This window comes from Miniopterus natalensis, chromosome 11, assembly GCF_054644295.1.
Source record: "Miniopterus natalensis isolate mMinNat1 chromosome 11, mMinNat1.hap1, whole genome shotgun sequence".
Lineage (NCBI taxonomy): Eukaryota > Metazoa > Chordata > Mammalia > Chiroptera > Miniopteridae > Miniopterus > Miniopterus natalensis.
This window is the reverse complement of record NC_142091.1, coordinates 52,961,479-52,984,239: the sequence shown is the minus strand read 5'-3', so window position 1 is coordinate 52,984,239 and position 22,761 is coordinate 52,961,479. Positions and strand designations below refer to the sequence as shown.

The following is a 22,761-nucleotide window of genomic DNA, read 5'->3' as shown; positions in this document are numbered from 1 at the left end:
CATTGTCCAGAGTCCTTCTATTTTAAATCTTAGTGAAATTTAAAAATATGTCTGTATCAGGAGTTGGCAAACTATGGGCCATGGGTCAAATTCAGCCCACTGCCTGTTTTGAAAAATAAAGTTTAATTGAAACACTGCCACACTCATTTATTTACCTATGGTCTATGGCTGTTACTGTGGTAAAGTTGAGTAGTTGGGACAGAAATTGCATGGCCTATAAAACTGAAAATATTTACTATCTGCCCTTTGGTAGAAAAAGTATGCTAACCTCTGGCTTTGTATCTATCAAGCAATATGATGTACTAGTAATTAATACTATTATGAATTAAGGATAAGGTTTTCATAAGGAAAAATGACATCTCACTAAGGTAATTTAGAAAGTTTTCAAAATATGTTGGTAATAAGACAGTCTAAAGAGGAATATGATTTTACTTTTTCTAGTGTTGAGATATATTTTCAAGCTAATCATATTCTGCAAAAGTACAGAAATATCATAGTTTCTGTATGTTAGAACTGAGAAATGAAATTATTTTATCTTTCAGTTAGCAAGTTCTATGAATATTTATAAAGGACTTGCAATCAGTGTTATAGGTCAATTTGGTTCTATATCCACCTCCTCACAGCTGGCTTAAATGCTGGGCCACCTGCCAGAATCCTGACTAACCCTTTACCTTCACATTCTGACACATTTGTCATTTGATTTTTGTCAGATAGAAGCATAATTGAATAATTATTCCTTCTTGTAGGTGAAATTAACAAAGCGCTGATTGGACAAAAGCACCCTCTTAACAGACCATTTATAAATTCACAGCGTTGACATCTGTGTCCTTCTCGATTCACTGCCCAGAATTCATTTGTCACTAGAACAGCTCACATTGTGAATAGATAAAGATGGGAAATCCTTTATCCCTTAGAAATGCCTCACAAACTTTTGGACACTAAAGGATAAGACTGAGCTGCGTGAAGAAACAATTCCTAGTAAACATTAGCATCATTGCTTGTATAGAACAAGAGAGTAAAAGGTTTAGAACAAAAGGAGATAAAAGTAAAAATAAATTGTCCTTTTCATAATAAATGTGAGCAATATGGAGAAAGATTTGAGTGAAATAAGTCAATGATAAAATGATCGATATGCACAAGAAAAAATGTAGTACTAACTCACTAAATCAGCAAATATTTTGAGTTAAATAAGCTTAAAAAATTAATTTCCAATTTACATAATAAGGGTATCTTAAAAAATGAATACTTATTTAGAGATTGGAAACATTTTCCCATCATTAATTCATAATAGTGACTAGGCACACCAAAGCTTAGCTAAGCTAAAATGTAACTGCTGTATGTACTGAAATACTAGGTACTAAAAAAAAAGTAAGAGTTGATACTACTGCAATTTCACTAAAAGAAACCAAAATAATAAATTTGAGCAGAGCAGATCTGACAATGAGGAAGTACACAGTGAATTATGGAAACACTAAAGGAATTTCTAAGCACTATGAACCACTCCACTGGCTGATGGCACCAAAATAAGCTATGCAAAAGTCAAGTGCTAAAGAAAAGGCAGGTGTTAATACCATGATGCTTAAATTCATTTCCCACTCTTATAAGGTAAAAACCTAACACTAATCTCATGTCTACCAGCTGTAACTCAGGAGGGATACGAACATATTGAGTAACTATGTTACGTCAAGCCACTTAGACTTTTGACTGATTCTATAAAGCTAGATTACAGATTAGGAAACTGAAGTTCACAGAGATAAAGTAACTCGCCCAAATTACTGGTCTTGATGAGCTAACTAGATAACTGACAGAGCAGGGATTCAACTTAAGGTCTAACTGCAAAATCTACATGCTTTCCATTATGCCACATTTTATGTTTTTCAACTGGAAGACAGAGAAAGAGGAACCCCATTTTCCTAAGGAAAATGGACACTTGTTGGGAAAAAAAGAGAAAGAGGAGAAAAGGGCTGAGTAGAATTGAAGATTAGTAAAATTTCAGGGCAAAGTGAAGAAATAAAAATGCTCTGCTTTATTCTAAGTAAAAAAATGAGGTGATGGACAAAAAGAAACACTAAAAAGGAAAGCAACTAAGCAGAAATGAGGGAGGAATGAGTAAACTGTACTGCGCAGTTTTGTACAGAGAGAAACAGCAAGGAAAGCACATCTGCAAATCTGGAATTTATAACAGAGACCACTTCTCATTAGTGTAGATTAGGCTTCTAATCAAATTCCAGTGTAAAGCCTTTAAGAGACACAGATCTATCAGAGAATAGTATATATCTGCACTCTATTTTGCTGCCCCCTTCTGAATTGTTTCTGAAATTCCCTGTTATGAAGCAGGGCCTGCTTTCCTCTATAGAAGCTGAAAAATGACAGAAACTGCTTTCCTTCCCTCCCTCCCTTGCAGGTTAGGCATGCACATATAAGCTAGACCCTACTAATGACATGAACCTAAAGCTCTGTCTACCTAGGCAGCAATGCCTACTGTTGGTGTGATCAGCAAAGCACTGGGTCAGCTAGTGCTCAGCATTAGAAGTGGTATCACTTCTAAACCAGTCCTATGAGGTAATTTTAAGCATTGTTTCTAACTGTATAGCCTTACAGCCTGGTTTTCTAGTTCTCACACTTTAATCTACCTTATTCTTTTAATAAATTCCTTCTCTGTTGAAGAGTAAGGGTAGCTTTCTATTTCTTCCAACAAATAAAGAAGTGGGCATAGAGTTAGTACACAGCTTTAATATATTATTCAGGAAAGTGAGAAATCAAATCATGTCATAGTGTATTTGATCTGAAAGAGTGGGAAATGTCACTTCCCCCTTTTTGGTCACTTTTATTGAGGTATAATTTACATACAGTAAAACTCACTCTTTTTGCCCTTTTTGGTGTATAATTCTACATGATTTGATAAATTATAAAGTCATATAATCACCACTATAATCAACATATATATAAAATGTATTACGACAAGCCTCACCACTCAATTTTAATCAACAGTTTAATTTTAATATTACCTCTGTAGTGCTAAAAGTGCTTATAATTCTACAACTTCATTTGCCAGCTTTAAATGATACTCCATAAGTTCCTGCTGTTAAAGATAAAGCAACTGAAGTATACACACTTCCTCCCACTGGTCCTCAGCATTCCCTTTCCAATTTTTCTGAGATGTAATATTTGACAATGTTAGGGTATAAAATATTTGTATTCTATGTTGTCATCCTATGTTTCTGTCTTAATTCTAGTTGTAAAATTACACACTGGTTAAAACCAAACATTTTCTTAGTTTTCCTCATCATTTCCGTGGTTGAATGTAAAACACTACAATTCCTAACACACAATTAGCATTAGTAAATTTTAGCTAATATTAGTACAAACAATCTTTAGTAAGCCTAATTTAATTAACTACAAAATTATTTCTGTTAGTAGTAACAGTAATAAATGAGTACCTCTAAAATACTGTGGAATTTCTTCGTGGTAACAAGAAGAATGAATACTCAAGTTATCGGCTGACTGTGTTTTATAAAGGTTTTACTCCATGCCATTATATATATATGAAACATAAGTTGAACCCTAATGTAAAAGTAAATCATGGTTCCTTCATGCTTATATGGGTCTTCAGTATTCTTCCTCTCTCATAACTCAATCAGTTTCTAAAATCCTGGCACTGATAACTGCTTAGTAAATCTTTCCTTCAGCAAAACATAAAAGAAAACTTTACTTTGCGATAGCAAAATGAGCATCTAGAGAACTGGTGATACTCATCAAGGCATATTCAAACACAAAAAATAGGCTAAACCACTGTCATGTTACTCATTTCTAACTTTTCCTTTCTCTTGATTGTGTTAACAAATATCATTCAACAGCACTGCTTAGGCAGTTAAATGCTGACTTCTCTTCAATGTACCTCCAGATTATCTTAGTGCTAATATTAGCTATATAAAAATATGGAAAGAGCTAGACTTATGACCCTCCTCTTTATCCCTCTGATGTTGGGAAATAGCTCTGCCACTACTTCAACTATAACCTCATTATTCACATGCTCTAAGTTCTTAATGAATTTCATCAAGAATTCAATTTAAATGTATTAAGTTGCTGTCACTCCTTCAGTAAGATCAATGAATATCACCGAAGGAGGTATGGAAACAGTTTTTTGAATCTTCCCTAGAACTACTCAAGGCAAAAATCAGATTCAATAAAATATACTTTTAGTAGGGAAATAATAATGAGCAGTGAAAAGAAAGATCCAGCAGATCTGAGATTTAAAAAAAAAAAAAAAAAATCAAGGCCTGACCACTTAATATATGTCATATAGGGCACCTTTGTTTCTAAAATCTCTTGTGAGAACTACATGCAATAACACAAGTAAAGGTAGAGTACATTATTTGGCAGCTTGTATAGACAATCAACAAATGGCAGATAATATTAATTTTTAGTCATTAAGCATAGTTCTCATTTTTAAAAAAGCCACCACATTTACAGAAAGATACAGCCAATAGTTGCAGGGTAAAATATATCTAAAAATTCTAGTCAGGTTCATGTCAGAGATCAGGAACATATCTTAAAATGGTTGTAGAAAATACAGTGATAAAATGAGAATATTTTGAAAAAGAAAGGCAATCCATTTAAATGCTATTATAAAAAGAACTCTACTATACTGGAGAATTTTCTCTGTGTTTTGGCCTTATTGATTTCTATTATACCATAACTACCAAAGTAATTTCATAGGCCATAGTTATAGGAGGCATAAGTATGGTCCAGTGCTTTATGTCACTAGTTCCAAATATCTCCTTTTCATCCATTTTTATACAACACTTTTGTCAATTGTACTCTGACCATGGATACCATTTGTTGATCCTAAAGCTTTGAGAAAGGGAAGGTCGCAGGGAGAGGTGAATGAAGGGAGATCAATGCTACTCAATTCAGTTTTAATGACTCAATTCAATAAACATGTATGATACTCTATGTTGCAGGAGCTATGGAACTCGTTGAAGGGTCAAAGATGAGTAAAACATAGTCCCTGCCCTGAAAGAGAACACTGTGTTTGTATACAACTGTTCACAGCAGAAGGCCTGTAAAAACACAATGTTACCAAGTATGCAGAGTTAATATGATTAAAAGTTCACAAGGGACATAAAAAGAAAGTCTTCCAAATTTATTGGGATCCATAAAAATACTGATTTGGTATGTTGTGTTTTTTAACAACATAGTAGAAACCAATCACTATTTAAACGTTCTCATGAAATCACACAAAAATCAGATTTATATACTTAGCGAAGTCACGGAAAATTTGCCACTAAAGTGAATAATCTCCAACCTAGCACGAAATACTCTTTTGTAAAAAAGAAAACTAATGTCATAAGGATTAAAAATCAAAAAACTTTGTTACATTTTGATTTGAATATCAGAGAGCTTCCAAATCTAGTCCTTAAAATGTCTTTACAAAAAGTGTTCTTGAGGATACCATTAACTTTGAGTCCTAAATATCTTATATAATGTTCTACTATCAACAGTATACTAAACGAATGTCTTAAAGCTTCATCTAATAGAAACATCTTTCATTTCTATTGGGAACTTTCTCAGTCATGCATGGTTTATTTGAAATCCAAAGGTTCATTTGGTTCTGCCAGACTAAAATAGGTTATTAAAACTAGAATTTTATACTCACCCGATCCTCCTTTTGCCAAGTATTTGTTCTTTGCATAAAGAACAGAATCTAACATAGATTCGAAAAGAAGAAAATAGCCCTGCAGAAAGCAGAGAAAAAAAAGAGTTTGGAAATGTGCAATATCTTTACATGCAGATCAATTTAAATATCTGGCTACTCTTATAATAAAAAATAATTTTTTTGTCTACGCCATAAAATATTCTGCAAAGTTTGAAATTATTTTTTGCAGTAAGTTCTCCACATCATAATTATTGGAAAATCAGGCCAGGGTATAAAGTTAATCCAGAAAATTCATTACAGTAGAATGTGCTAAACATTATTTACCTGCGCTTATACTTTCTATTGTTTCTTCCTCATTAAAAGAAAAATTTCAGATGGAAAATGTTAACAAAACCCATAACTCTCTGGAATATTGCAAAATTTTAATCTAGAGGAATGTTTTTCAAGTAGATTTTGCCCCCTGGGGGACATCTGGCAATGTCTGGACACATTTTGATTGTTACAACAGGGGGTGGAGGGATGCTACTAGAATCTAGTAGAGAGAGCCAAGGATGCTGATAAACATCCTGTAATGCACAGAACTGCCCTCACCACAAAGAATTGTCTGGGCCCAGATGGCTATAGGGCTAAAGTTGATATATCCTGGTCTAGAATACCATTTCCCAAACTGTTTCCTGCCCAGCAACTTTCTCCTTAAAGAACAGGATGTGGGGGGTGGCTTTAATCCAAGTGGTTTGAGTAAGACCAGATAGTACACCCTCCTCTTAGAGATTCCTAATGCATGTTAGCACATTAATAGTTCTGAGAAGTGTTATGGTAAAGAGGACTCGAACATATTTTAACCAAGTATTACCCACTCTTTGACTAGAGACCTTTTGTTTTTCTATTTAACACCTATCAATACTTCGCACAACTAATGTTATTTGAAACACAATTCATGAAACACTGCCCCAGTATACTCCAGATTTTAGAGAACAGTAATGAACTCTCTACCAAGAAAAAATAATCATAGCACAAATGAAAAGATAATTTGTCACTACTGGTGTCACAAACAGTGCATTCTAACAGTATGCTACACCTTTTATTAAATAAGTGACAAAGTAATTCTGAGTGAGAGATTAATGCCAGTTTCAGTCAGTCTTTCTCCTTCTAGGGGCCCATCTGCCAACAGCCCTGAGCAGCAGGGAAAGTGCTCAGCGCAGCGCTTAGCACATAATATACCTATTGCTTAGGGTGAACCAATAAGAATTTTACCCTAATGTTAGCATTCTAAATCAAAACTGTTCTCACTCATTTGTTTTGTGCACAAATAACTATTTGACAGGATAAATACAATTGTCTTTAACCACAACAAACAAAAAAATTTTTAAAGATTTCTCTAGACCAAGAAAAACCTGCAAACCTGAATGGATATCTTCCCAAGAAATTAATAGCAAATTTAAATTACACAAAATACAGCTCTCATGCTTGAATCACTTATGAAGGAAGCTAATTAAATTGCCACTAGCAACTCTACTTTAGCATTTACCCCCCAACACACTAATTCACTGATAAGAAAATAATTGCAAGAAAATAACTGTCTACAAAAGAAAGATTTGCAACAAAGCTCTTTTATCAACGTGTTTACATTAGAAAAATTAAAGATTTGGTGGGAAGTCTTTTTCTAGATAGAGTTCTTCAGTAATATGTCTAACTCTTACAAGTTAGTTGCCCTTTAATATCATTTGCATATTCAAAGCGCAAGAGACTTTTGGAATTCAAATAAGAAATCTTTATCAATTTGACATAACTCATGCAGATCTATGCACACAATGCTAGTAAATAAGCATTCATCCATTGATTAAACTGAATTAGATGGGGGTCAGCTACTAGGGGCAGAACTAGACTAAAATGGATAGAAGCAGAAGGCTACAACAGGTCTTTCTTCTTTTGTCTTTTCCCATTTTTTATCTTTTTTGCTCTTTCCTGGTATATAATTAAAAACAATACTTTTCTTTAGAAAGCAGTTTTGCTTTCTAAAATTAAAATTTTTCAAATAATAATAGTGGTGGTAATTGTTAAGAGTTCATTGTGTTAAGTATCTTTGTAAGGATTATCTTATTTAATTCTTCCCTACAGCACATTATTATTTCCACTTAACTGATAAGAAAAAAAGGCTTAGATATGTTAAACAATACCTTAAAATAAGAAGCCTTAAAAAAACCCAGCTCATCATCATGGAATCATTTGAATGAGCCAAGATGTAAACCTTGGTCTAATAACACAGGTCAAGTTCTGAATCATTATTCTATGAGGCTTCTTAAATTGATTTACTTGATTGAAAATAAAATTTAGTATGTATATTATATTTTACTACATTTATAATTAAGTACTCAAATGTTCTGAAATAAAAAATTTCCCATAGAGCATATTAAACAAGAATTTACAATAGGTATATGATTCATAGCATTTCAGACTGATAGCTTAATTGGCAACTATTAGGCACCGTCTATTGTGAAAGGTATCAGTTTAGTAAAATCAACTGACATACCAGGATATATGTAGAACCAATATATGATATTTGTGAGAATATGCCTTGTTAAAAATATTAGCAAATGAAAAGATTCTTATCTGTATTGCTAATAGTTATTGTCCTTTCTCTCAAATTTCCACTTTGCTAAACTTCATTTTACTACAGGCTCCCTCTGTGATAGTATAGCCTTTAATTTCCTGGGAATTGGCCTTGGTTCTGAATCAAGTCATTCATTACTGATATCAGAAGGCTTTGCTCCAAATGCCCTGCTCAAGACTGTAATTTCACAGGCTGCTGCTTCACCTGTAGGGGTGCCATCTGGAAGAGAATTATACTCGGTATTTTCACCCATGATGCTCATGGGGCACTTTTTTCCAAACTGCTATTTACTTTTTAAAATTAAAATTTGCATTTATACTTTATTAACATTATTCATTAAAATGAGAACCTTATTTGCAGTTCATATCTTCTTGAAGTAAATTAATGATAAAATTTGTGATACCTTCAGAATAATGTTCTTCTGTTGTCTATTTTTTTTCCAGTTCAAATAACTGAATTAATCAGTAATTCAGGGTGTATCAACACCCTTAGGTAGAATTAACTATTTAAAAGAGGGAGAAGGCAAGGGAGAAGAAGCACAGGTAAAATGAAGAGTTAATCTGTACAAAGTCTAGTAACAAATACTCAATAATGTGGATTTATTTAAAGATAAAAATAAAAGATTAATTCCAACAAATAAACAGGCCTACAAAATCTAATCCCTAATTCTCAGTATGTTTCTTGACAACATTTTTTCCAATACTACTCTAAGTTCCATAGACAGAATTTTATCCAATGTGATTAGGACTACTAGTCATTTATTAGTGGAAAATATACTTTAAGTAAAAAACATAAATATAAATTTGTTTACCAATACTCTTTGAGGATGGATCCATTTATTGGCATCTTCACCACCCTCCTTGCATAAATCCAACTTATAAGAACTAGAAATAATTTCCAGTTTGGTTTTTTTAAAATAGAAAAAGACTTATTAACCAATGTCACCCCAAAAAATTCAATAAAAAAGTAAAAAAATTAAATAATAGAAAAATAATCTAAGGACATTTGCCAAGTGGAGAGTCCCCAAATTCTGTAATTCTCGCCCTCCCACTCCTAGTCTTTCACAATTTGTTTTACTGACTACTTTATTCAACATCTTTTTTACAATCTTGTTCAATATTTATGTTAATATTAACTGATTTTACATAAATAAGCAGATAAACAATGCAATTAGCTCTTGGTAAACACATAACCCAACTGACAGGAGCAGAACAGGAGCAGCACACTGAAGGTAACTTATTAGTTTTAAATGTTCAGGTACCCATAGAAACCTAACAGGTGTTACACAAAATGAATGCAGAACTTCAACTTGGTGAATTAAATGCTGGTTGGTTAAGGAAGCTTCGATTGCATATCCATGTAACAAAATATACTGTCATAATTTCACCTTTTAAGGAAAATCTTCCTTGATGTCCAAGATTAGGTCAGGTGGCCTTTACAGTATCATCTAAATTGGAGGCTGAGTTATTAACAATGCATAGAAATGAGATCTCTAGAGTAGGGTTTCTTAACCCTGGAACTACATTTGGAGCCGTATAATACTTTACTGTGGGGCTGTTCTGTCCATCGTAAGATGTTTAGCAGCATCCCTGGCTTTATTACTAGAGGCCAGCAGTACTCTCCTCCTGTCACTACCTCCTCCTCCTCCCATTGTAACCTAAAATGTTTCTAGACATTTCCTACTGCCCAAATAACCTGGGTGGGGGGAGGCAAATTGGACACCCTCCCTCTATGGAGAACCACTGCTCTAGAGAGATCCAAAAAGTAATTAAATTAGCATTTTCTCCCATCTACAGTGTTATTTACTAAAAATGTACAAAACTTAATTAAGATTTTACAGGATGTATCTGATCTCATGAGATTTTACAGGATGTGAAGTAACCTCTATTTATTTCACTGTTATAAAAATCTTAGATACTAACCCCTGAATTGCAAAGTTTTTTCAGTGATTTCCCTAGTCTTTAAGATGATGCTTTCATCTTAAAATGTGCTGATGCTAAACACTTTATCACAAATATGATAATGAAGTAACATGAGCTTTAAAAGTAATTATGTAAAAAAAAGTTATTAAAAGGAAGATTTATGACTAGAGTAGTTATACAATATGCAATAATATGTAAACAGAACACACATTCATATCTGTTTATAAATGCTTAGAACAGTACACAATTCCAGTACACAATTAATTAGAAAAACGATAAAGTAGACTAAAGGACCAAAAATATTATCTGGGGGGAAAAGTACTTCAGAATAATAAAGAGGCCAAACTTTATCAAGAATACATAACAATCCTAATGTGTATACACCTAAAAACCATATAATATCTGAAGCAAAAACTAACAGAACTGAAATGGGAAACAAACAATTATTGAACTATAGGCAGAAAATGCATTATTATTCTTTTGGTACTTAATAAAACAAGCAGACTTAACAAAGATTTAAAAGACTAAATAATACTACCAACCAACTTGACCCAACTGATAATTACATAACACTTCGCCCAAGAATAGCAGAATACACATTCATTCTAAATGAATGTGGAACATTCGACAAGACACGACATGCTGAGCCATAAAACAAGTCTGAACAAATGTAATGGAATGATAATATACACAGTATGGCCTCTGATATCAACCAAATCAAATGAGAAGTCAATAACAGAAAGACAGTTAAAATATTTCCAAACACTTGAAATTAACATGCTTCTAAATAATTCGTGGATCAAAGCAGAAATCACTAAGGTAATATTTTGAACTGAATAAAAAAATTGTGGGATACAGCTACAGTAGTCATAAAGGGAAATTTGTAGGCTTAAAAGTAGTGGAGAAAGCAAGGTATAGAAAAACATGTAGAATATGCTTACCTATACTAAATATACGGGTGGGGTTTGTAATCTATTTTGTTCACTGCTTTATCCTACCCATAACAGTGGCTAGCACATAGCAGCCACACAATATTTGTTAAATGAATGAGTGTGCCAAAGGATGGGAAAAGACATACATGTTTATAATAGATTAAAATATTTGAGGAAGGATACACTAGAAACTGGTAACAGATTTTGTTGGCAGATTCAGGACAGGTCCTGAGTAGTAGGGTAAAGACAAGGGAGGGATAAAATTTGTAACTTCAATGTATTACTACATAGTCAAAAAACAATAATAAATTTTATACGTATATCACAAATATTTGTCAGAGCAGCTATTTCATTTATTATTTCACTTGATCACTACCTTCAATGACAGAGGAATGAGAATAATGGTAATAACTACCACTTATTAGGCACCTATTATGCGCTGGCTACTGTCCTGCATGACTACTTCCTTTTCCTCTTCTCATACCTTACAACATACAGTTCTCACTTTTCAGAGGTGTGGACTTGTGGAGAACATAACTCAGAACAAGAGCTAATTTCCTCTGCATACTCTTCTAAGGGTTTGAAAAACTTTCAGTAGATTAAAAGTCTGTTACTCCACTAGATGGCACTCTCACTTAATCAACAAAAGACTAACAAATTGGCCCTTTTCCCCAAAATGCAGAAAACTGTCCAATCAACAAGTCTATCAAAAAAAAAAAAGTAAATCATCTTAAGATCTTTCCAAATGCACATGTGGGCCTTCCTCCAGACTCACAGAATTCAGTTTCCAAGGAAGAGAGTAAAGGATAAATGTGTTTTTGTAAAACAATATTCCCAACCCCCACAGTGGTTGAAAAAAATCATCAATTATAACTGGATATTCTACTCTAAAAATCAAATCAAATTATTAGCTAGCACTTTTATTAAAGAAAATTATGTTAAAGTACCCATATAACAAGAGTGATTCTATAATGCGCTTATAAATTATAGATTTTTGAGGCTACAGAAAAGATGAACACTATTAATAGTATGATTCAGAATTTAAAGAACAAGATTTCATTCCATTTCCAGCAACACTGCATTTTAGGAGCTAATGATCCTCTAAGTACAGCAAACATACTAGAAGAAGAAAAAAGAACATCATGTTAGATGCATCAGTAAGCTGGCTTTCACTTTGAGAGCATGTGCTAAACTTAGTAAATGAACATAGGAAAACAGGAGACAAAACCCATGGTCCAGTCAAGCTGAGGAATATAAGAGAAAATTGTCCCAAATAACAAAGCAGAGACAACCAAATGTATCTAGAGTAAATGTGAATTTAAAATCTTATATGCTGTCAACTCTCCTCTTCCCAGCCAACTCAGTTTAGAACTTTGGTACCAAGTGGCCAAACATAGGCTTCCTCTTTACCCACCTCTTCTCCAATAATTCTTTTTTTTTTCTTAAGTACATCTTTATTGATTTCAGAGAGAAGGGAAGGGAGAGAGATAGACAGAAACATCAATGATAAGAGAGTCACTGATCTGCTGCCTCCTGCATGTCCCTCATTGGAGATGGAGCCTGCAACCCGGGCATGTATCCTGACCAGGAATTGAACCCTGATCTCCTGCATCATAGGTCGATGCTCAACCACTAAGCCTCGCTGGTTGGGCTAAATACATATATTTTTAAAGTCTTTACCAGTTTGAGATAGCCAAAAAAAGGTGTAATAGTATGGAGACAAATAAAACAAAAATGGCAAAATGGTGATAACTTAAGTTAGATGATAGGTGCATGAGGTTCAGTGAAACATTCATTCTCTATTTTTTTACATTAAAAATGTTCCTTAGTCAAGTGTTTTTGTAATATTTTAAATAATAAACAAATAAGTAAGTAAATAAATAAAAATGCAGTGGTTCTTCATTTACTGTATAAATTATCCCAGGTACATGGCAATATGGCAACAACAAGTGCCAATCATTTGAGGTAAAACTCAGGCATCAAAGAATTTCCCACAAATAATTTCCTTGGAAAATATACAGCATAACATCAAACAGTACTAAACACTCAAATACACAAGAACAAAGCACCATGAGTGAGGGGCAATAGAAACATAGTTAGCAAAAGCAGCCCTGCAAAAATGTCAGATACTGCAATCAAAACCACGAAATATAAAATAAATGTTATGATTCATAAAATGAAGTTTAATGATAATAACAAACAAGTGAGCAAAGTTTTAAAAGAATCAAAGAGAATTCCTGAAAGTAAAAAAATAAAAATAAAACATTTTTGAAATAAAAAACTCAATGGATGAGTTTAACAAATAATTAGAAATAACTTCAGAATTAGTAAACTGGTGAATTGAATTGAAAAAAATTATCCAGAGTGCAGCCCAGACAGCCAAAGCATTAGAAACTATAAAGGAGGTCAAGAGGCATTAAAAAAATCAACATACTGTTTCATGTACAAGAGTAACAATGATGACTGTCACAGGCTCCAGACTGGAACTTAAGACTACATTAAATGTGAACATTTCAAAAGCTCCCTGAAATCCCAGTTATTTTACTAGAATTATTACTATGTTACTCAAAATTTGTAATTATAAAGCAAAACTGATTATATTCAAATTTTTTGATAAATTCATTTAATGAAAATATATGTATGTATCAAATACAGGTTTTTAAATATATATATATATGTTTATTGATTTTTAGAGAAAGAGAGGAAAGGAGAGGGAGAGAGAGAGAGAACCATCAATGAGAGAGATTTATTAATGCCAGTGTGATAAAAGACACTGATAACATGGCCTAACAGATCAGAAAAACAGGACATTCAGTATGATAGCAATAAAAGCAACAACATATTAATTTTAAGACAGTCCTAGTAAGTCCTTATTAGTCTTTGGAGGCTTTTAGGCACACATATTTAGGTCTCTAAAATTTAGAAAGTAGAAAAATAATACAGTAATTCTTTATTATGACTTTTAAAAGTAAAAAATATATTCTTTTTAAAAGGATTATGAATGTCCAGTAAATAAGTGCTATTTCAGAATCAAGTACCACAGAAAAATTATAGCTGTTTTTAAAATAATGCCACAATTCTGCCATTTATCAAATATAATTAAATGCAGAAAAACTGCTACCTTATTCATTGTGGTTATTTTTTTTAAACCAATAAAAGTACTTTTTTCTGCAAATACTTACCATCCACTCAGATATAATAACATCCACTTTTTCTACAGGAAGATGAACTTCTTCAATCTTTCCTTTAATTAGTATGATAGTATCTTCAAGTTTATTTAGTCTGAAAATTATCATAATGAATTAAATTAGTATGTTTAACAGATTCTGAAAACTAGTCAAATTACATAATTTCTTGACAACTGTTCAGATTATTTTGTGGAACTGAAAGCATATTCAAAGTTTATTTCCTGGGCATATAATTACTTTTTGGTCACTTCATGAATGCCCAGGATTATTTATAGTTAATACTGCAATACAATGAACATATTTAAAACTTCATCCTGAGCCCTGGCCGGGTGGCTCGATTGGTTGCAGCATCATCCGGTATACCAAAAGGTTGAGGGTTTGATTTCTGGTAAGGTCACATATCAAGATTTCGGGTTGCAAGGGAGGGAACCAATCAATGTTTCTCTCTCTCTCTCTCTCTCTCTCTCTTTCTTCTGTTTCTAAAAATTAATAAAAACATATCCTTGGGTGAAGATTTTTTTAAAAACCTCATTCTGAAAAGAAATTGGAACTTTATCAGGAATACATGTCAATATAGTTACTAGGTCTTTTTTAATTTTTTTTAAGGGGGGGTGGAGACAGACAGACTAGCCAACAAAAGTATGTTTTAGAAGGAAGTGTATTATATTGAAGAGAGAATTAGAAGCCAGAAGCTCTTACTTTGAATCTGATTCTCTAGCATTTGTCAGTTAAGTGATCTTCAGCAAATTATAATAATCTCACTTGAGCCTATGTGTTCATGTATAAAAGAGACGAACGATACCAGCCCTATCCATGTCACACAGCCTATTATGAGGATAAAATATTTGTGAAAGTGCTATATATCTTCAAGCACTGCATAATAGTAATGATATTGTGAATAACAAAATGTTGTACAAAACTTGAAACTGTACTCCAATCATAAATTAACTTTGTCCAACAACATTCATTAGATATTTCTACATGTTTGGTTATAAGATGAGCACATATTTTTCACCCCTCCTTTTGCAATCTTAAATAAATTACAAAGTTAAAGAGAGAATTTCCAAATGCTTAAAACCAAGCTGCTAAGTTTGCATCTAGTTAAATAAATTCTCAATCCTCACAGGATGTACATGTGAATTATGAAGGATTTTTTTCTGCTAACAAAAAGGGATTTCCCCCCCTCAACTTCATCAAGGTATTATTTACATAATAAAATACGTTAAGGGTAAATTTTGTTGACCAATTTTAAAAAAACAGAGATACCTGGGTGACCACCATCATCATCAATATATAAAACATTTCTATCTCCTCGAAAAGATTCATAGGTGCTCCTTCCTTCCCAGAAAATCCACCCATCCACAGGCAAACACTGATTTTCTTTCTTTCAATTGCATCTTAGACTTGTATTTTGAGAAGTTTCATATAAATGGAATCATAATGAATGTATCCTTTTGTATGTTGTTTCTTTCAATAGGCATACCTTTTAGATTCATACATGTTTTTGTATATATAAGTAGTTCATTCTTTGTTATTGGTGAGTAGTATTTCATGAACAGATTAAACACTATTTTGTTTATCCACACATCTGTGGATGAAATTCTGGGCTGTCTCCAGCTCTGAGCTATACTGAATAAAGCTGCTATAAATATCTGTGTACAAGTAGAATTGCTCTGTCAAATGGAAGTGTATATATAATATTTTAAGGAACTGCCAATTTGTTTTACAAAGTGCATATATAATTTTACATTCCCATTAACACTATATGTGCATTCCTGTTGATTCAAATCCTTGTCAACACTTAGCAATTTTGATATTTGAAATGTAAATGCACGATGAGATTTTTACTATGGTTATAAACTGCATTTTCCTAATGACCAAGCATTTTTTTAATATGCTAAGTATCCATTTTCCCTTATTGTCTTCTGTCCAAATTTTTTGCCCATTTAAAAAACCCAGTCAATTATAACATTACTACTGAATTTTAAGAGTTCTTTACGTGTTCTGGATAAAAACCTTGTCAAATTTATGTACAGTGAATATTGTCTACCATACTGTGGCTTTTTCATTTTTTTAATGGTATATTTTGAAGAGCTAACATTTTAAATTTTGATAAAAACAACATTTTTTCTTTTGTGTTCGTGCTCTTGGTGACATATATATGAAATCTTTTCCTTCGTCAAATATTTTCACCTATATTTTCTTCTATAATCTTTTTAGTTTCCATTTTGAGTTAATTTTTCCATATAGTATTGTGTTCATTTTTTTCCTTATCAATACCTATTGATATGGTATTAAAAACCTTGTTTGAAAAAACTATCACAAGTAATAGCTTCAACTTTGTTGAAAAATTATCACTAATTCATAGAATTACTTTTCGGCATCTCTGTAAAAAATCAATTAAACATATACCTGTGGGTTAATTTCTGGACTTTCAATTCTGTCCCAAGATTTAGATGTCTATCCTATGCCAATACAACACATTCTTGATTGCTACAGCTTTAGATTAAGTCACGAAGTCTGATAGTATACACTCTTCAACTTTATTCTTCTTACTATTCTAAGTCATTTGTTTCCATATGAATTTTACGATCAGCTCTCAGTAATGTTCCACACAGTTCACATCTTAGACATATTTTGTTAAATTTATCACTAAATGTTTGATGATTTTGGTTGTATTATAAATGGTAATTTTTTTAAAGTTTCAATTTCTAGTTGTTTGTGGCTACTAGTAGCATAATAGATTCTCACATTTTGACCTTGACTCCCACGATTATAATAAAGTTTTGTTTTTTAGCAGTTTTAGTGGCTATTTTGTAGATTTCTTAGGATTTTACATGTACATGACCATATCATCTGGGAGTAATGACAGTTTTACTACTTCTTTCAATCTTTTATTTCCTTTTCTTGGTTTATTGTACTTATTAGATCCCCAAGACAATGCTGAATAGAACTGGTAAGAGTGGGCAACCCTCCCAGTTATAGGAAGAAAGCATGAACTATTACTGAATATGACACTCCCTGTAGATTTTTATAGATGTACTTTATCAGGTGAGAAAATTTCCATCTTTCCCAGTTGATGGGTTTTCCTCATAAGTGAGTTTTAAATACTCCTATTCATTTTATATCTACGTATTCTATCAATTATTGACAGGGGGGCATTGATATCTCCTAACATGATTAAAAATTTGTCTACTTTCCTGGTAATTCCTGTCAGTTTTTGCTTCACATATTCTGAAGATTTTATTTGTTGATTATAGGTATAGCATTATTATATATTCTTGATTTGATCTTTTTAACATTATAAAATATCCTTCTTATACCTATCCTAAGATGGATTACTGTCTTGCCCTCTCCCCAACACAGGAAGTAGAATAGTCCTCTGAAGCAGTAGGCATGCAACGAGTGCAAGTAACCTTTGACTTTATAACAAAGTAATTTAATGGTATTGATAGAGATGATGATAGATGTGGAAATCAGGACTTTTCATTCTTGAGCATTTTGTATAACCTTGTTATTGGGAAGCCATTAGAATATTCAGAAGGCAGTATCTGACTGTCTTATTCAATTACCAAGAATGGTACTGCATGATGTTTTTGACATATAAAAGAAAGGGAGCACCAACAAGAGAAAACATAGAGGGAGGAAACAAAACCAGTTCGTTGAGAGGGGTAGTTTAGATGGCTTGTGGGGAAAAAAAAACAACAGTATGAAAAAGAGGAATAGATGAAGTTTACTAAGGAATTATTATCGAGCTTTGTAGAGGATGGTTCAAATCTGGGTAGCCATTAGGGTCTTCACAGGCTTATTCTTTGTAGAAATTATTGCAGAAAATGAGAAGGTAGATGGGGAAGAAGTTAAAACAGCAGACCCACGATTCATGCACAACCTTTACTAAGGGACATTCATTGCCTGGGTGAATTTTTCATTAGAAGTGACATAATGTCCTTGCATTGTCTGGGAGGAGGTTAGAAATATTAACAATACACTTGGATATATTTTAATTTTTCAATGTCAAAATGTTTCATGTTCTTTATAGAAACTGATTTTTGTATATTATGTATTCAGCAGCTTGATACCTTTATTATAACAAGTTATTTATAGTTTATTTCTGAGGTCTATATTCATAAACCTATTAGTAGTAAACAAGAATAGTTTCTTCATTTCCAATTCTTACACCTTTCTTTTCATTGCCTTGTTATGCCTTCTAGGATATCCTTAACAGTGCTGAGTAGAAGAGGTGATGGCAAGAATCCCTGTCCTGTTTCTCAACTTGAAGTGAATGCTTTCAATGCTTCGTTAAGTTGTAGGCGGTAGGTTTTGTTTTTGTAGATATTCTATATCATGTTGAGACATACCTTTCTAGCTCTAGTTTGCTAAGAGTTTTAACACATAGATATATTGAATGGATATAAAATTTTATCAAACATTTTTTTTGAATCTATTGAGATGACCTCAAGAGATTTTTCTGGTTGATTTTCACATATTTAAACAACCTTGTACTCCTGGAATAAACCTTACCTTTCAATATATTGCTCAATTAGTTTTCTAATACTTTGACTATGATTTTTGCATATATGTTCTTAAGTGAATGACCAGTAATTTTCTGTTCTACTGCCTCAGTAGAGTTTTGGTGTAAAGGCTATACTTGCTTCATACATGGATGCTCGATTCTTAACAAAGATGATAATGCAAAGTAGAAAGGAAAGGCTAGATTTTTAAACAGATTAAAAAAAAAAAAAAAAAAGAATACAGCCAGACCACTACTTCTTACCATAGACAAATAACAATGCCCAGTAGATTACAGACCTAAATGTAAAACACACAACTATAAAGCATTTATAAGAGAATATAGAGTATCCCCATAAGGTTTCTTACTCAACTTACAAGTAACAGCAACCATAAACAAGAATGTCGTTACATCAAAGAACGCTACAAAGGCAATGAAATGGCAAGCAGGAATGAGAGAAGACTTTTTTTTTTTTTTAAATATGTCTTTATTGATTTCAGAGAGAGGAAGGGAGGGGGGGAGGGAGAAAGCTGGAAACATCAATGATGAGAGAGTCACTGATCGTCTGCCTCCTGCACGCCTCCTCCCCCCCAGATCAAGCCCGCAACCCAGGCATGTGCCCTGACCAGGAATCGAACCGCAATCTCCTGGATCATAGGTTGATGCTCAACCGCTGAGCCATGCCCGGCCGGGCGAGAGAAGACTTTTATACTACATAAAAGCTATAAACAACTAAAATCTTAAAAATATAAAGACTGTTTACAAATAAATAAGAAAAAGAACCAACTCAAAGGAAATACAAATGGCAATAATTACATGAAAAGATGCTCAGGCACATTAACAATCACAGAAGTCCAAATTTAAATTGCAGAAAGATACTGCTATACAACCAATAGGAAAATTATTTTTAAAGGTAGACAATACCAACCAGAACTGCCACATATTGGTAAAAGAATAAATTGGTCTAACCCTTTGGAAAACAATCTGGCAATATCTAGGAAATTTGACAGTATGCATACCGTAAGGCCTGCAACTCTTTGTGCAACTATATACTCCACATGTGTATACACCAGGGCAAACATACAAAAAATGCCTAACAAAATTCAGAGTAACAGCTTTAAAATGCACAACACAAAATGTCCATCAAGAATAGAAAAGAAACATTGTGATATATTCATCAATGGCACTGTATACAAAAACAAACATGAATAAACGAGCTACACGCAACATGAACACAAAAAATAATGTTGAGCAAACAAGCTAGACAAAAGGGATGCAATAATAGATAATTTATTTAAAGATCAAAACTGAGTAAACTAAACTATCTTAAATGGATGCCCATCTAAGTGGTTAAAATATAAAGCAAAACAAGTACATGGTCACCATGAAAGCCAGGATAGTAGTTACAGGCAGGGACATCTCACTGAGAAAGGGGACATGGAGGTGGGCAGGAGTATAAAGTGCTGGCCACATTCTTGTTCTTGTGAGTTATGCATATTATAACATCTTTATGTTTCATTCACTTTTTAATAAGTATGTTTTATTTCACACAAAATTTTTAAAAAAAGGATGCTTATATCATATTTGAGTTTTTTCAAGGATATATTTAATACAATTCTTTCTGATGAAATTGCTACAATTGCTTACTATTGACTGAAGTATTAAGTCTTTAACAGTTACAAACACTTCAAAGAAAACAAAAGCAAGCTTCTTAAAAAAACAAAATATTTCCATTGCCTAAAAATATCTTCAGAATGCTTATGCTGAAACAAGATGTGTTCTGTAAGAGGCCATCTGCTCAGGCTGTTTATTGTCTCCTACAAGTCATAATCCTATTTGCATCAGTAATCACTTGTTCAAATATAAATATAGCAGGAAAGATTAAGATTTCAGGGAATACACATACACACACACAAAAAGGCCATAATTCCCAGTAATTCTGAATTAAAATAGCTCAACACAGACATCATTCACGTAGATAACCACTTTCATGAGACTGTTCACCTTAATCAACATCTGATATCTTACTCATGAGAAAAACTATAGATTTTACTTACTATTCTCAAGTAGCTACTCATTAAACCTTACTTTAGCATAAAAGCATTCTATATGAATTCTATCTCTGGAAACACCTGCTCAAAAACTACCATAACTTTAACCTATAGAAATATGACATTGTAATAAAAAATGTAATTTAAGTAAATCTCTTAAGTAATCCAATAGGCAAGAAAATTATCAATTTTTCTGAGTGGAAATTTTGTTAGAAAAACCAACACTTTCCTTTCTCATACCAAGATCATAGGTAATCTTTAGTTTTTCTTTAACCTTTCTTATTTCTTCCTAACACAAAAACATCCCCCCTTTCTTTTTTTTAACTTAAAAGGGAGGAGAATTGGGTAGGGAAGTCAATTTGGCTACACTAGAAACAATGAATGACAGCTATAGGAGGCAAAGACAAAGAACAAAGAACTGAGGCAGTTACATGCAGATGCACTGATTCAGGTGAGACATATAAGAATGTGAATTAAGGCATTCACATACTTATTGGGTAATGATGCCATTTTATATACCCGAAGCCGTGGACCAAGATAAACCAGGATGATAGCATATTTAAAGTAAACATGAAGATCTACACCTGATGTGCACCTCGTATCTGTCATGGGTCTACACCACGGCTGGTCACAAAGCAGGTATGTGCTGCCGATGTGACCAGCTCTTTGAGAACTATGAACTCTAAGACTCAAGCCAATTTCCTTGGGTTCAAGCCAGTACATCTCTCATGTATCCCTGAAGTTCACAGGTAGAGAGAAAAGTACATTTTGGTGTGACTCACAGATAAAGAGGGATTACTTGGGAACCTGTACATGACCTCCTTATCGATGGGTATCTTTTTCTTGCTGCCCCTGGACTATATCCTTTGCTCTAATAAATCTTTGCTCTGAATGTAACTTTACATTGAGTCATGTGAGTTCTTCTAGTGAACCACTGAACTAGTTGGGTACTCATGGGATCCCCCAAGACAGGACCACTGAGTGGACAGGAAAAGTAAGGGGTTGGTAGGGTGGGAGAAGAAATGAATTTAGTTTCCTTGTAAGGTTTCTTGATCACCTTCATTAGAATTCTGTAGCTTTTGAGTAGCAAAATAGTAATCATTTCAGCCTCATCAGTGGTTCGAAATTCTCTTCAGCTTCAATGTTTTTATTGATTTTAGAGAAAGGGAAAGGGAGAGACAAACATCAGTGAGAGAGAAACATTAATCAGCCGCCTCCTACACGCCCCTGATGGGGGACTGAGCCTGCAACCCGGGCATGTGCCCTGACCAGAATGGAACCTGCAACCTCTCGGTGCCTGGGACAATGCCCAACCAACTTAGTCACACTGGCTAGGGCTTATGTTACTTCTATTAGACTTAGAAACAAAATATAAAGGAACTTCCCTTACTTCAAGAATTTATGCTGATGTATTTTGTGATCTTGTTCTAAATCTTATATATATATATTATCACTACTTTTTAAATCATTATGTTAAATTACTGTATTCTCAGAAACCTTTACTCACCATCTAGCAAGTATCAATTTGCTAGGTGTTAGGGATAAAAAGATTAAGAAGATAAAGCTCCTATCCTAGAAACTAGAGGACACTTACATAAACATAACAACAGATCAAAATATTCTCTAGGCTTTTCTTAATGTTTCATTTCTAACAGCATTCTAGACACAGGCAATATAAAAGATTGCATCTCTAATGTCATACTGAGATTGAAAGTACTGTACTGTGGCTATATGATGGATCAACCTTCTTATGAAAACTCCTCTGCAATAACATTCAAAAGTCTGAATAACGAGCAATTCCATGACAGAGCCAATGAGAAACAATCAGAGTAATAATAAAAATATTACCAGAAGCTACTTCTGCTTCCTGAGCGTGAAAGTGTACAAT

The 22,761-nt window shown here is 33.2% G+C and overlaps 1 protein-coding gene across 1 annotated transcript in view; it reads right to left on the bottom strand.

Moving 5' to 3' along the window:
- The window catches only part of PRMT3 (protein arginine methyltransferase 3), a 78,554-nt gene that overhangs the window by 34,987 nt on the left and 20,806 nt on the right, over positions 1 to 22,761 (bottom strand). Inside the window, exons 10-11 of the mRNA XM_087821778.1 lie at positions 14,307 to 14,406; positions 5,660 to 5,738 (exon numbers count right to left, since the gene is read on the bottom strand). Of these exons, the coding sequence (XP_087677904.1) occupies positions 5,660 to 5,738; positions 14,307 to 14,406 (179 nt within the window). The remainder of the gene's footprint in view (positions 1 to 5,659; positions 5,739 to 14,306; positions 14,407 to 22,761) is intronic.